At 42.7% G+C, this 14,444-nt stretch overlaps 1 protein-coding gene across 1 annotated transcript; it reads right to left on the reverse strand.

The window, feature by feature from the left end:
* Positions 1-599: 599 nt before the first annotated feature.
* On the reverse strand, positions 600-10,389 carry LOC139367636 (solute carrier family 52 member 3-1). The gene is made up of 4 exons (XM_071105906.1): positions 10,178-10,389; positions 5,703-6,833; positions 5,357-5,480; positions 600-4,295 (listed from the first exon to the last, which is right to left on the reverse strand). The coding sequence occupies exons 2-4, from the start codon at positions 6,719-6,721 to the stop codon at positions 4,083-4,085; spliced, it is 1,356 nt and encodes a 451-aa protein (XP_070962007.1). The 5' UTR covers positions 6,722-6,833; positions 10,178-10,389; the 3' UTR covers positions 600-4,082.
* Positions 10,390-14,444: the final 4,055 nt, after the last annotated feature.

The raw sequence follows: 14,444 nt of genomic DNA on the forward strand, positions 1-14,444 counted from the left end.
TTTATCTTAAACTACCTTTACATTTTTCTTTTACATGATATAATCCACTAATGATAAAATAGCTCAGGCTTATTCATTGTCAACAATGTGAGTAAACCACTGCAGTGATTTCAGGAAAAGGCGGTTTCCTTTCCTCAAATCCAAGAGAGAAAGTCACATCTGCTCTTAGCCTGATCCTCAGCTGACCCAGAGGCAGGGTGGGGATAATCATTGCCCTCTTTCTTTTTTGTTTTTACTCAGTGCCGGGGTCAGCGGAGCTCCCAAGTGACCAGCGACAGGGCCAACAGCCAACTGACTGCCTACTCTACTCTGACCTCCCTTCATTAGTAACCCCTGTGCTTCTCCTCAGACCTGGGGCTGCTGGGGGGACCTATTTGTGGTCCTCCACTCGTCTGAGGGGAAGGGGATAGAGGGATAGAGACTGAAGGAACAACAGCTGCTAATGGGGACATCACGCTTCCCATGGAAGAGCAGCATCCTCCTGAGAGAAGGTGCTGTAATCTGCAGTAATCAAATTCTCAGACATACATGATAGCCACAGTATGTCTCGAAGCCACATTGTATGTGAGTGAACACATGACGTTGACAATATTGACACATGACGTTGTGTGATCTGTATTGTATTTACAAAAACAATCAACAGTGCAAGTCACATGATGATCTTACACGGAAAGCTCTTGAAAACTTTCACAGACACACAAAAACATAGAGATATTAAAGTCGTTATACAAGCAGTGTTAAATGGACCAAGTGTAATTAAATGTACTTTGTGTTCAGAGAATCTGCTGGGGTGCCAGAGGAATGCAAAGAATTGTAGGCACTTTTTTCTGACACGGTATAGTGATGCCATCATGAGTTGCAATGGGAAACATTTACACACAACAAAGAGCCCAGTGGGTTCACTAGTAGCAATACAAGGTGACATCATCTGTCTGATAAACAGTCTTGTGTCTGTTTAATAATTGATTTAAGAAGGTGTTATTTACTTAATTGACTTGATTTGGAGTGAATCTGGATTCTGCTTATTCCACATATTTAACTTGGTTTAAAATAATCATACATGTATGAAAAAAGTCAACCATCCTAAATTGGTTTAGACATGATTCTTCTGCCCCCTGGCTGTGTATATAGAGAAATATAATGTCTCCTATTGCCATGGAAGTGTTGGTCTTAACCAATATATCCGTTAAACAATGTAAACTACGGTTTGGTGTCATTATTGCTTAAGCAATCTCTATTTGGCACAACTTTTAAAAATGATGTAACTGAGAATCAAAATGGCATGCCCATACTTCAATATTTCACTATAACGCCTTGTTATCTTTGAGGACAGCCTTTTGCATTCCCTCGAATAGTCCAAATGTGGAATCTGTATCCTTGCCGTTATCAAGGACAGTAATGGTTTGAGAACACTCCAAAATTTGAAAGGCACATTACAGGCAACTCCTTTTTTTCTATATGTACAAGTTAGGTCAACTATGCTGGTCTATGGAGTCCCTTGGGAGACCCAACTACTGAACCTGGACTCCCAAAGGGGCTGATCTCTATTCTGAGCTAGCCATTAAAATAATTAGGGTCCACAGATCTAAGTGAATATGAACAACCCTTTAACTCGAACAGAATATGAAAAATATGACTTTGGCATCCCATAATCCGAACCATCACCTTATACATTGAAGTTTGTTAACAGATTGTATCTAACACCAACGAAACATTTTAAGATGAAATTTTCCCCGACTGTTCACTGTGTCCCCTAAATCAGGTAGGCACAATCCTTCATAGGATGTGTGATTGCCCTGCAGTTAAATGCTTCTGGGTCAAAGTTACTCCATTTCAAAGCGCATGAATGTAAATATTCAATGCTTTGCATCTACTATGTTACTTAATGACTCAATAAATCAGAGACAATTACTGCTGGCAGGCAGCACTGCCGGAAAAAAAATGTATATTATATGGCATTCACCTCACTCTCTCCCAATTCGCCAGTGGATACAGTTACTATTATTACTATTAAGTTATAACATTAGAATTATCAACAGTGAGAATGAATCTTTGTGCGTGACAAAGAACAATTGAGGCCTTGAAAAATATACTTGACTCTGTAAAGAATATTCTCAGCTAAAGCCAAACATACAAATAAACAATATATAATTAATAAGGAGTTGGTCCCACCTTTGCTCCTATAACAACCTCCACTGTTCTGTGAAGGCTTTCCACTATATGTTGGAACATTGCTGTGGGAACTTGCTTCCAATCAGCCACAAGAGCATTAGTGTGGTCGGGCACTGATGTTGGGTTATTGGGCCTGTCTCGCAGTCGGCGTTCCAATTTATCCCAAAGGTGTTTGATGGGGTTGAGGTCAAGGCTCTGTGCAGGCCAGTCAAGTTCTTCTTGACAAACCATTTCTGTATGGACCTCACTTTGTGCACAGGGGCATTGTCATGCTGAAACTGGAATGGGCTTCCCCAAACTTTTGCCATAAAGTTGGACACAGAACCGTCTAGAATGTCATTGTATGCTGTAGCGTTAAGATTTCCCTTCACTGGAACTATAAGGGGCCTGGCCCGATCCATGAAAAACAGCCCCAGACAATTGTTCTTCCTCCACCAAACTTTACAGTTGACACTATGCATTGGGGCAGGTAGCGTTCTCCTGGCATCTGGCAAACCCAGATTTGTCAGTCAGACTGCCAGATGGTGAAGCGCGATTCATCAATCCAGAGAACGTGTTCCCACTGGTCCAGAGTCCTATGGCAACAAGGTTTGCACAACTCCAGCTGACGCTTGCCATTGCACATGTTGATCTTAGGCTTGTGTGCGGCTGCTCGGCCATGGAAACCCATTTCATGAAGCTCCCGATGAACCCTTCTTGTGCTGACTTTGCTTCCAGAGGCAGTTTTAGAACTCGGTAGTGAGTGTTGCAACCGAGGACAGACGACTCTAGCGACTCCTTGTGGTGGGCCGATCACCTGCAAGCTAACTTCACATACACTGCTGCCATCTAGTGGCAAAATTATCTAAGTTGCCCCTGGGCTGGAATTTATGGCCTTATGGCCTTTCTCTTGCATTTAAAAGTTGATGTTACAAAAAAATACAAATGTTTTTTTGTATGATCTTTTACCAAATCTAATGTGTTATATTCTCCTACATTAATTTCACATTTCCACAAACGTCAAGTGTTTCCTTTCAAATGGTATCAAAAATGTGCATATCCTTGCTTCAGGTCCTGAGCTACCGGTAGTTTGATTTGGGTATGTCATTTTAGGAGAAATTTTTAAAAAAAAGGGTCCAATCCTTAAAAGGTCAAGGCATACCTACTAATTGAAATGCATTCCAGGTGACTGCCTCATGAAGCTGGTTGAGAGAACGCCAAGAGTCTGCAAAGCTGTCATCAAGGCAAAGGGTGGCTACTTTGAAGAATCTGACTTTTATTTAACCATTTTTTGGTTACTACAGGATTTCTTATTTCATAGTTTTGATGTCTTCACTATTATTCTACAATGTAGAAAATAGTAAAAATAATAAAGAAAAACCCATGAATGAGTAGGTGTGTCTAAGCTTAACTATTAAATTATGTGAATTTGTGCATGTAGCCTACCCCAACAACCACATTTTAAAATGAATAAAGATTTTGTCCAACAACAACAAAAAAAGTCTACAACACAATAAAGATGAAAAGATTGAGGCTATTCACAGAAAGTATTTCAAAGGTGCTTGACCCACTTACTAGGGCAGGCATTTTAAACAATCATTGCTAACCTTGAGCGTGGGTTGTGAATCACACTTTATAAAACATTTTCAAATATTAATTGAGCAACATTTTGAAATGTTATATTTTAGTCCATTGATCCAGGTGGATTTCTCTCTCAGAAGAGAGTGTCCTTGAAGGCATGTTCAGAGTCCAATCTCTAATCTTGTCCAGTCATTGTTCATTCCCCACATTATTCACACACCACCCCAGTTGGTATAAGTACTAGCAGGTACTAGTGTCCTTTCCTTGGAGTGTTCTATGAGATGGGCCATTCTGGCATGGACAAGGCTACTTACCCGTGGTTATGTTAGTGTTTTAGGAATAGGTCACCATCATAAAGGGCACTTGGTGTTACAGAAGTCTCCTGACTGAAACAGGTTGTAGACATTTACCAGTGGGAACATGATGGCAGAGCCCAGCAGAGAGCCTGTCTGTGCCGCTGCTCCACACCACACCAGGGCGCTGTGGCTCTCATCTCTGAAGATGACACCCACCATCACCTTGACATAAGACAGTATCCCTGTGAAGAAGACCCACGACAGCACCTGAGGGTTTCAAGGTAACATTATCAGCAATGTTCCCTCAAACATTTTTCATCACTAAGCAAATTTCAGGTCTGCTGAAATTTCTGTGCAACTTCCGGCACACATTTACTGTGAACACTCAGGTTGTACCCGCTTTAAGTTGATGTTGTACAAACAGTCCAGTTCAAAGGGAATGGCACAGATCCATATATGGCAATTGTCAATTTGCATACAGCCCTACTTCAGCTCTGATTGGTTATGGCGCACCGGTCTGTGTAGAGTACATGCCTGAGTCCTGCCTGGCAATGCAATAGAATCCTAACTCTACAACAAAATCTCTTGCATAGTTCGTTTTGTTTCGGTATGTTGCAGTTGAAGCTCACATCCACTACAAAACTATGGTATTTGCCTACGGAGCAGTAAGAGGAACTACCCCCCCCCCCCCCCCTAACTTCAGGCTCTGCTCAAACCCTACACCCAAACCTGAGCACTACGTTCTGCCACCTACAGGACGGCAGCTCCCGCTCATCCCAGTCAAAGCTCTTCTCTGTCTTGGCACCCCAAAGGTGGAACCAGCTACCCCCCTGAAGCTAGGACAGCAGAGTCCCTGCCCATTTTATGAAAACATCTGAAACCATACCTCTTCAAAGAGTATCTTAAATAATCCCACATCAGCTCCCCCAAACAAAAACAAGTGCCTTTTATGAACTAATACTCGCACTTGACTTCTACCCTCCTGCTCGCACTGACTTTGCTGATAGCTACTTTATTGAGGAAAAATGGACTTACTATGACTGAGATATGTGGTTGTCCCACCTAGCTATCTTAAGATAAGTCTCTCTGGATAAAAGCGTCTGCTAAATTACTAAATTGTAAATGTTATCTCGGTATAGTTATTGTAGATCATTGGTATTCCAGAAAATAATAGGTGATAGCATCTTCCAAACATGACAGCAACAACTTTGTCACTATTCCTTTTCTGAAATAACAAGGATCAATGAACTGACAGAGAGCCAACCTTTTCTTAGAAAGTGTCCCTGGACTGAGACCTACAGTATCTCTACAGGTGGTGTGTTACTCACTATGATGGCTTCTCCTAGTGCGGAGCCTTGTAGTAGTGGACAGGGACTCATGGTGGCCATTGCCATGTTGTATCCTCCAAAGACTGATCCAATGAGACACAGTACACCCAGGAGCACTAGTGACCTAAACAGAGACTCAGAACAGGAACTGGTTAGGTACCTGTATCTGAAATAAAGACATTCTAGATAACCACAGAGATAGTGAGGGAAAGCTGAATTACTTTATCATATACTAGTATATGCCATATATTTTTTTACCTTAGCATGCTGTAAAATGTGTCAACCTTTAACAGTGGAAAGCTTTTTCAACCATAATAATCCATTTAGAGAGTTACTGAGGTTTTACCTTTTAGGAAAAAACATGGCGACTATACAGGCCACTGGGTTGGCACAGGATGCCAGAGCAGCCGACAGGTGATATGCCAGGTTACCGTAGGGCATACAGGAGTATGTCTGCACCGAGGTCAAGAGGCCGTTAGTCGCCCCATTCACCCAGACCACCATGAAATAGATAAAAGTTAACTGAAAAACAGAGTGGCCTGATTTAGCCAGCTGTGGCCTGTCCTGACCTGATTCCTCGCTGTGGCATTTTGGGTTTGAGTTCTCCCCTTCAGTCACTGCTCCATGGTTGTCTAGTCCGGAGCAGACTGACGCCACTGTGTCAGTGTCTGGAACCAAGTTCTCTGTGGACAGTTCAAAGGTACGTGGGAGCCTGTTTAGTGCAGAGAATGCTGCCAGGCTGATGCACATCATGGCCGCCAGGAAGAAGAAAAACACCTCGGTGGAGAAGTTGGGCGGTAGAAACTGGGTCTGGACAATGTACATATCCTCTTCAGTGAGGTTACCAGATGACTGAGTGGCATTCACACACTTGGCCATGCCGACGCCCTGGCCGAGAGCCACCAGACCAGGGATAAAGCCACTCAGGCCTTCTCCAATGAAGTAGGTGGTGATGTAGTGGGCTGGCAGCTGCATCATGAAGGGCAGGAAGGTGACAGAGGAGGTGCAGTCCACCAAGGCCAGGAAGAAGGTGAGGATAAAGAAGGCTGTGCTCCGAGATGCCGCCGCCACCACTGTGGTCTCATCCCAGGAGAACGCCAGAAGTATACAGGCCAGGACACCTATGGACAACACACAGTAGATGGCAGCTCTCTCCTTCAGACGGCCCGGACACAGCTTGTGCATGAGAGTGACCAGCAGAGGCCCCAGGTTGGCGAACTGGATGATAACGGTCAGGTAAGATGGTAGTTCCCAGCCCTCGGGGAGAGTGTTAACGATGAGGGGGAGCTCCACCCACAGGCCATTGACAGCCACCCAGGAGCCCAGGCCGAAGCAGCAGGCCAGCACATGGATCCGCAAAGACATGGCTGTATTGTTGCTGGTCCCAGTCAGGTCAGGTGAGGTAGTCTTCTGGAGGAATTTCTGATCTGAAGTGAAGATCTCTCTGAACAGTTTCAACCCGGCCAGCCTTCAGAGCCTAGAAAGAGAGGAAATATCGAGATACCAGTAATACTGAAAGACATTGCTGCTAAAACGATCAAATTACAGTGGGGGAAAAAAGTATTTAGTCAGCCACCAATTGTGCAAGTTCTCCCACTTAAAAAGATGAGAGAGGCCTGTAATTTTCATCATAGGTACACTTCAACTGTGACAGACAAAATGAGAAAAAAAAATCCAGAAAATCACATTGTAGGATTTTTTATGAATTTATTTGCAAATTATGGTGTAAAATAAGTATTTGGTCACCTACAAACAAGCAAAATTTCTGGCTCTCACAGACCTGTAACTTATTCTTTAAGAGGCTCCTCTGTCCTCCACTCGTTACCTGTATTAATGGCACCTGTTTGAGCTTGTTATCAGTATAAAAGACACCTGTCCACAACCTCAAACAGTCACACTCCAAACTCCACTATGGCCAAGACCAAAGAGCTGTCAAAGGACACCAGAAACAACATTGTAGACCTGCACCAGGCTGGGAAGACTGAATCTGCAATAGGTAAGCAGCTTGGTTTGAAGAAATTAACTGTGGGAGCAATTATTAGGAAATGGAAGACATACAAGACCACTGATAATCTCCCTCGATCTGGGGCTCCATGCAAGATCTCACCCCGTGGGGTCAAAATGATCACAAGAACGGTGAGCAAAAATCCCAGAACCCCACGGGGGGACCTAGTGAATGACCTGCAGAGAGCTGGGACCAAAGTAACAAAGCCTACCATCAGTAACACACTACGCCGCCAGGGACTCAAATCCTGCAGTGCCAGACGTGTCCCCCTGCATAAGCCAGTACATGTCCAGGCCCGTCTGAAGTTTGCTAGAGAGCATTTGGATGATCCAGAAGAAGATTGGGAGAATGTCATATGGTCAGATGAAACCAAAATATAACTTTTTGGTAAAAACTCAACTCGTCGTGTTTGGAGGACAAAGAATGCTGAGTTGCATCCAAAGAACACCATACCTACTGTGAAGCATGGGGGTGGAAACATCATGCTTTGGGGCTGTTTTTCTGCAAAGGGACCAGGACGACTGATCCGTGTAAAGGAAAGAATGAATGGGGCCATGTATCGTGAGATTTTGAGTGAAAACCTCCTTCCATCAGCAAGGGCATTGAAGATGAAACGTGGCTGGGTCTTTCAGCATGACAATGATCCCAAACACACAGCCCGGGCATTGAAGGAGTGGCTTCGTAAGAAGCATTTCAAGGTCCTTGAGTGGCCTAGCCAGTGTCCAGATCTCAACCCCATAGAAAATCTTTGGAGGGAGTTGAAAGTCTGTGTTGCCCAGCAACAGCCCCAAAACATCACTGCTCTAGAGGAGATCTACATGGAGGAATGGGCCAAAATACCAGCAACAGTGTGTGAAAACCTTGTGAAGACTTACAGAAAACATTTTACCTCTGTCATTGCCAACAAAGGGTATATAACAAAGTATTGAGATAAACTTTTGTTATTGACCAAATACATATTTTCCACCATAATTTGCAAATAAATTCATTAAAAATCCTACAATGTGATTTTCTGGATTTGTTCCTTCTCATTTTGTCTGTCATAGTTGAAGTGTACCTATGATGAAAATTACAGGCCTCTCGCATCTTTTTAAGTGGGAGAAATTGCACAATTGGTGGCTGACTAAATACTTTTTTGCCCCACTGTAGATTAAGGATCAAATGACTAGGACAATAATTATGCGAGTAAAAGTATTAATGTCAGTACTGTAGTACCAAATCTCTCTGAAAGGATCTATCAACTGGTAGGCATTGACCTATAGCCTGAATCATCAATAATGATTAACCAAGAGCAAATATCACATTGTTATTGTGGGCTTACCAAATTTGTTCTTAGTTACTGAAAGTGCATTCCTATTGTCATTGGAATTTGGTCTTTAACTTTTAACCAAACAGCTGTTTACTGTGCTATTTTACACTGTAACTTTAGTCATACAGGGTGAAGCAACCTGTTATAAGCAGATCTAGTTAAACTGATGCTCTCGGCTGTGTTTAGACAGGTAGCCCAATTCTGATCTTTTAATTCACCAAATTAGTATTTTGACCAATCAGATGAGCTCTGAGAAATATCTAATGTGAAAATATCTGATGTGATTGGTCAAAAGACCAATTAGTGGAAAAAATATCATAATTGGGCAGCCTGTGTAAAGCAGCCTCTGTGTGCCCTATATTTTATGCACGGGGTGTTGCTCAAGGGTGCAAATGTCACACTTCACACTTTGAAATTACTGGTTTAGTTATTTAGTTACACTGATTACCTCAAAGTCAAGAACATCTACCTAACTGTGGAGCTGGAGTAGTGATTATCAGATGTACTGTATTTTAAATGAATACACAGATGAGACCATTGAGGAGACCATGAAACCTTGAGACAATACTAGCAATATAACAGATAAGTATTTCAGTCTACTCTACACAGTCGCATGTCAACCAGCTGAAGTAATTTTCACTTCCCTAACACATGGTCTAGAAATACAACATGCCACAAGGCAGTGGGGGCCAGCCTGGCCAGCCAGATGCCGGATGACCACCTAGATCACACAGGACACACAATTCAACTCGTGACACTGACACTCCAAACCGTGAACTGGCTCAAGCTGCTGAACATCACATGCTGTTCCCAAAGTGGCAAATGTTTCATTGTTGAACTAGAAATTATATCCGTTTCATATCAACCATTGTCTGTTAAGATGCATCTATACGTAATTCAGGATGACTATATATTCTTGAGACTCATAAGCATAATTTGCACCATGCTATTCTTGGTTGTGGCTTCTCAGCCACTGGTGCTATTAGCCTTTGCATTTTCACATGACCACCTATACCCAAAACTCTGTATTAAAACGTTTACTTTGACCGGATCCTGGAACTCAAGTCTCTCCTTTTACCTTTACAAAGTCAACTTTGCTACTGCACAATTCGGTCTACACGGCTCGTTTCCTATCTCTGCTAGTGAAAAAATCAGACAGGCGTTTAGCTTTTACACAATTTCATGATATTGGGACTAACAAATTAGACAATGTCAGAGCCAATACCATCACATTCTGTGTATCTTCCTGGCTAACAAAGCCCAGATGTGTTACAGTAATTTACACAAATAATATTTTAAACTGAAGGGAGTGCAAGAACCTTAACTTCATATTGATCACTATTATTCTTGTCAGAGGAATAGATCATCAGAATCTACCTGAAAAAGGCCTCCTTTACAATATATGAAATTGATACACTTAAGCTTTCATTTTTGTTCCATTGCTTAACTTTAGAGCACAATACAACATTTTTTAATAGGAATCAAGAATATTAAAAATTGTACTCACAGGTTTCTTGAGCCACTGGGTGGATGCCCTATTGAGGAATCCAACTTCCTCCCTCTCATCCCATATATAGAGCTTTTTGGGGACAATGTGACCGGCTTCCTCTCTCCTTCACACGCAGGCTGGAGGATAAACTAGGAAACTACTGCCTTGTGGGTAGTTCAGAGTCCAGTCCAGCAGTCAGCTCCACCGTGTTAGATTAAACTCAACTGTGTCCTTTTTAAGTCTGTGCAACAGTCATAAAGTCAAACATAGTAGAGATGGGACGTCCCATTCCTCCGCCTGCCCGGCCGCGTGATACTAATGGGAGACCTAAGGTCCATTTTCTCATTCCACAATTACAGTGCATTTGGGAAAGTATTCTGACCCCTTCACCTTTTCCACATTTTGTTACATTCCAGCCTTATTCTAAAATTGATTCAATAGTTGTTTTACCCCCTCATCAATCTACACACAATACCCCTTATTGACAAAGCAAAACAGGTATATACATTTAACTAAATGTATTACAAATAAAAAACAGAAATATTACATTTACATTCGTAAGTATTCAGAACCTTTACTCAGTACTTTGTTGAAGCACCTTAGGCAGCGATTACAGCCTTCTTGGGTATGACGCTACAAGATTGGAACACCTGTATTTGGGGAGTTTCTCCCATCCTCTCAAGCCCTGTCAGGTTGGATGGGGAGCACGCTGCACAGCTATTTTCAATTCTCTCCAGAGATATTAGATCGGGTTCAAGTCCTGGCTCTGGCTGGGCCCCTCTTGCAGGGCCAATTACGGGCTCTCGCTTCTGGACATTCAGAGACTTGACCTGAAGCCACTCCTGCATTGTCTAGGCTGTGTGCTCAGGATCATTGTCCTGTTGGAAGGTGAACCTTCGCCCCAGGCTGGGGTACTGAGCGAGCTGGAGCAGGTTTTCATCAAGGATCTCGCTGTATTTCGCTCCGTTCATCTTTCCCTCAATCCTGACTAGTAGGTCAGGTGCCTTTTGGCAAACTCCAAGCGTGTGCCTTTTACTGAGGAGTGGCTTCTGTCTGGTCACTCTACCATGAAGGCCTGATTGGTGGAGTGCTGCAGAGATGATTGTTCTTCTAGAAGGTTATCCCATCTCCACAGAGGAACTCTGGAGCTCTGTCACAGTGATCATTGGGTTCTTGGTCATCTCCTTGAACAAGGCCCTTCTCCCTCGATTGCTCAGTTTGGCCGGGCAGCCAGCTCTAGGAAGTCTTGACGGTTCCAAACTTCTTCCATTTAAGAATGATGGAGGCCACTGTGTTCTTGGGGACCTTCAATGCTGCAGAAATGTTCTGGTACCCTTCCCCAAATCTGAGTCTCGACACAATCCTGTCTCGGAGCTCAACGGACAATTCCTTCGACCTCATGGCTTGGGTTTTGCTCTGACATACACTTCTTCTTTGGTATAATGGCGTTCATAACAATTATATGTGCATTCTACCACCTAATGTACAGGTGGGTAATGAGGATCCAAAAAGGGAAAAATATACAAGGTAAAAAATACATTCCAAACAAACCATCAGTAATGAAATGTTAAACTAAATCAGCCTGCTTCTCTGTTTTAATCAGGTCCTGACACAGGCTCAGAAGGATCCTGTGAGGGCGGGACATTTCCTGACGACAGTAGTCCTTGCAGTGCTTCTGCTGTTAAGTCTTGGAGACCCAAAAACTCTCGGCTGCAGATATAATGATGTCCATCTTCTTGGACACTTGTGCAGTACAATTAAAAACTGTGGCTATAAATGCTACAAAATCCACCATCTTCACAATAAGTGTATCCAGATCACTTGAGTGACGTATAACATAACTGGTTATGGTCCATCCACCGCCATATGTTCTTCAGAACTGTGGCCTCTTGCCCCTTTCAACGCTCTTCACCGCCTTCACAGAGGAGATTTTGCTGTACAGCCCTGATGTTTGACCCCTCAACCTCTTTCACCATAACAGGGCTCTCAGGGAATTTGGAAATATGATCCTCACCACAGTTGCAACATTTAACATTTACCTAACATATTCCTTCCGTCTGCAAACGCTTGACACATGGTCAAACTTTTTACACTTCTTGCATTGCATCGGGTTTTACTGCATATCTTATATATTCAAACTTTACATAGGGTGGAAAAATGCTCATCGAACATAAATAATACAGATACACTTTGCTCTTTTTTCCTCCCATTCTCCGTATGTCAAGCGACATGCATACACTACTTCTGGAATTTTTTGCCTAAGATATTGACCCACAATGCACGCTCCTTTTGCTCTTTAGATACACACGATATCAACACCATACAACTCCTGGTTACTTTGACTGCATCCACTTTTCCCCGTGCCTTCTTGCCATCCCTGTGACTTCAAAGGGGTTTCCCAAATAAACATCCTTAACCAAAAATCGTACAAGAAATATCCATCAGGTCATTTTCCACAACAATTTTAGTCATTTGTGTTCCATTCTTGGACTAAACTGTTGTCCACTCATCTTTCTCGCTAACTGTACTTGCCCTGCTTTCAGCTTCAAAATACCCCGTTAATGACAAAACGAACAGGTTTTTAGAAATGTTTGCAAATTTATTAAAAATAAGAACAGAAATACCTTATTTACATAAGTATTCAGACCCTTTGCTATGAGATTCGAAATTGAGCTCAGGTGCATCCTGTTTTCATTGATCATCCTGGAGATGTTTCTACAACTTGGGAGTCTACCTGTGGTAAATTAAATTGATTGGACATGATTTGGAAAGGCACACACCTGTTTTGGAAAGGCACACAGTTGACAGTGTACTCCAGTGTAAATTGCAAAATTGAAAATTACTTCACCACTATTGGCCTATTTATTGCCTTACCTCCTTACTTCATTTGCACACACTGTATACAGATTGTTCTATTGTTATTGATTGTACGTTTGTTTATCCCATGTGTAACTCTGTTTTTGGCACACTGCTTTGCTTTATCTTGGCCAGGTCGCAGTGGTAAAAGAGAACTTGTTCTCAACTGGCCTACCTGGTTAAATAAAGGTGAAATAAAATTAAATTTAAAAAAGTTTGGAACCACCAAGACTTTTCCTAGAGCTGGCCGCACCGGCCAAACAGCAATCGGGGGAGAAGGGCCTTGGTCAGGGAAGTGACCAAGATCCCGATGGTCACTGACAGAGCTCCTCTGTGGAGATGGGAGAACCTTCCAGAAAGACAATCATCTCTGCAGCACTCCACAAATCAGGCCTTTATGGTAGAGTGCCAGACGGAAGCCACTCCTCAGTAAAAGGCACGACAGCCCACTTGGAGTTTGCCAAAGGCACCTAAAGTACTCTCAGGCCATGAGAACCAATATTCAACTCTTTGGCCTGAATGCCAAGCGTCACGTCTGCAGGAAACCTGGCGCCATCCCTAAAATGAATCATGGAGGTGGCAGCAAGCATCATGCTGTGAGGATGTTCTTCAGCGGTGAGGACTTGGGAGACTAGTCAGGATTGAGGGAAAGATGAATGGAGCAAAGTACAGAGAGATCCTTGAAATCCTGAGTGCTCTGGAGCAGGTTTTCAGACTTGGGCGAAGGTTCACCTTCCAACCGGACGAGCACACAGTCAAGACAACGCAGGAGTAGCTTCGGGACAAGTCTTTGAATGGCCCACCCAGAGACCGGACTTGAACCCGATCTCACATCTTTAGAGACCTAAAAATAGCTGTGCAGCGTCGCTCCTCATCCAACCTGACAGAGCTTGAGAGCATCTGCAGAGAAGAATGGGAGACACTCCCCAAATACAAGTGTGCCAAGCTTGTAGTGTCATACCCAAGAAGACTCGAAGCAGTAATCGCTGCCAAAGGTGCTTCAACAAAGTACTGAGTTAAGTGTCTGAAAACTTATGTAAATAGATGTTTTATTTTGAATAAATTTGCTAACATTTCTGAAAACCTGTTTTTAGTTTGTCATTATGGGGTATTGTGTGTAGATTGAGAAGGGATAAAAACAATTTAATCCATTTTAGAATAAGGCTGTAAAGTAACAAAATGTGGAAAAAGTCAAGGGGTCCGAATACTTTCTGAATGCAATGTAAGCCATTTTACAATTTGCACAAGGGAAATTATGTCCACAGAATTTTAAATGCTGAACTTAAGCTAATAGGACTGCACCCTTTTGATGTATACTATTTCCTCCGATCCCACTTCAAGGAGCATAATTGTAATATTGTACGAGAAATAGTCAGAAAACTGGTCACACTGAGATTTACTGCATGTTAGGTAAGCTCACTCAAAGGGA

The sequence above is a fragment of the Oncorhynchus clarkii genome, chromosome 16 (assembly GCF_045791955.1).
Source record: "Oncorhynchus clarkii lewisi isolate Uvic-CL-2024 chromosome 16, UVic_Ocla_1.0, whole genome shotgun sequence".
NCBI classification, from domain to species: Eukaryota; Metazoa; Chordata; class Actinopteri; order Salmoniformes; family Salmonidae; genus Oncorhynchus; species Oncorhynchus clarkii.

What these genes read in the sequence shown, in the direction of transcription:
- LOC139367636 (XM_071105906.1), bottom strand. Translation starts at nt 6,721, where the DNA reads ATGTCTTTGCGGATCCATGTGCTGGCCTGCTGCTTCGGCCTGGGCTCC. An exon ending in GCCATGTTTTTTCCTAAAAG is followed by an intron (nt 5,481 to 5,702) that starts GTAAAACCTCAG and finishes GTCTCTGTTTAG; the next exon opens with GTCACTAGTGCTCCTGGGTG. An exon ending in CACTAGGAGAAGCCATCATA is followed by an intron (nt 4,296 to 5,356) that starts GTGAGTAACACA and finishes TGAAACCCTCAG; the next exon opens with GTGCTGTCGTGGGTCTTCTT.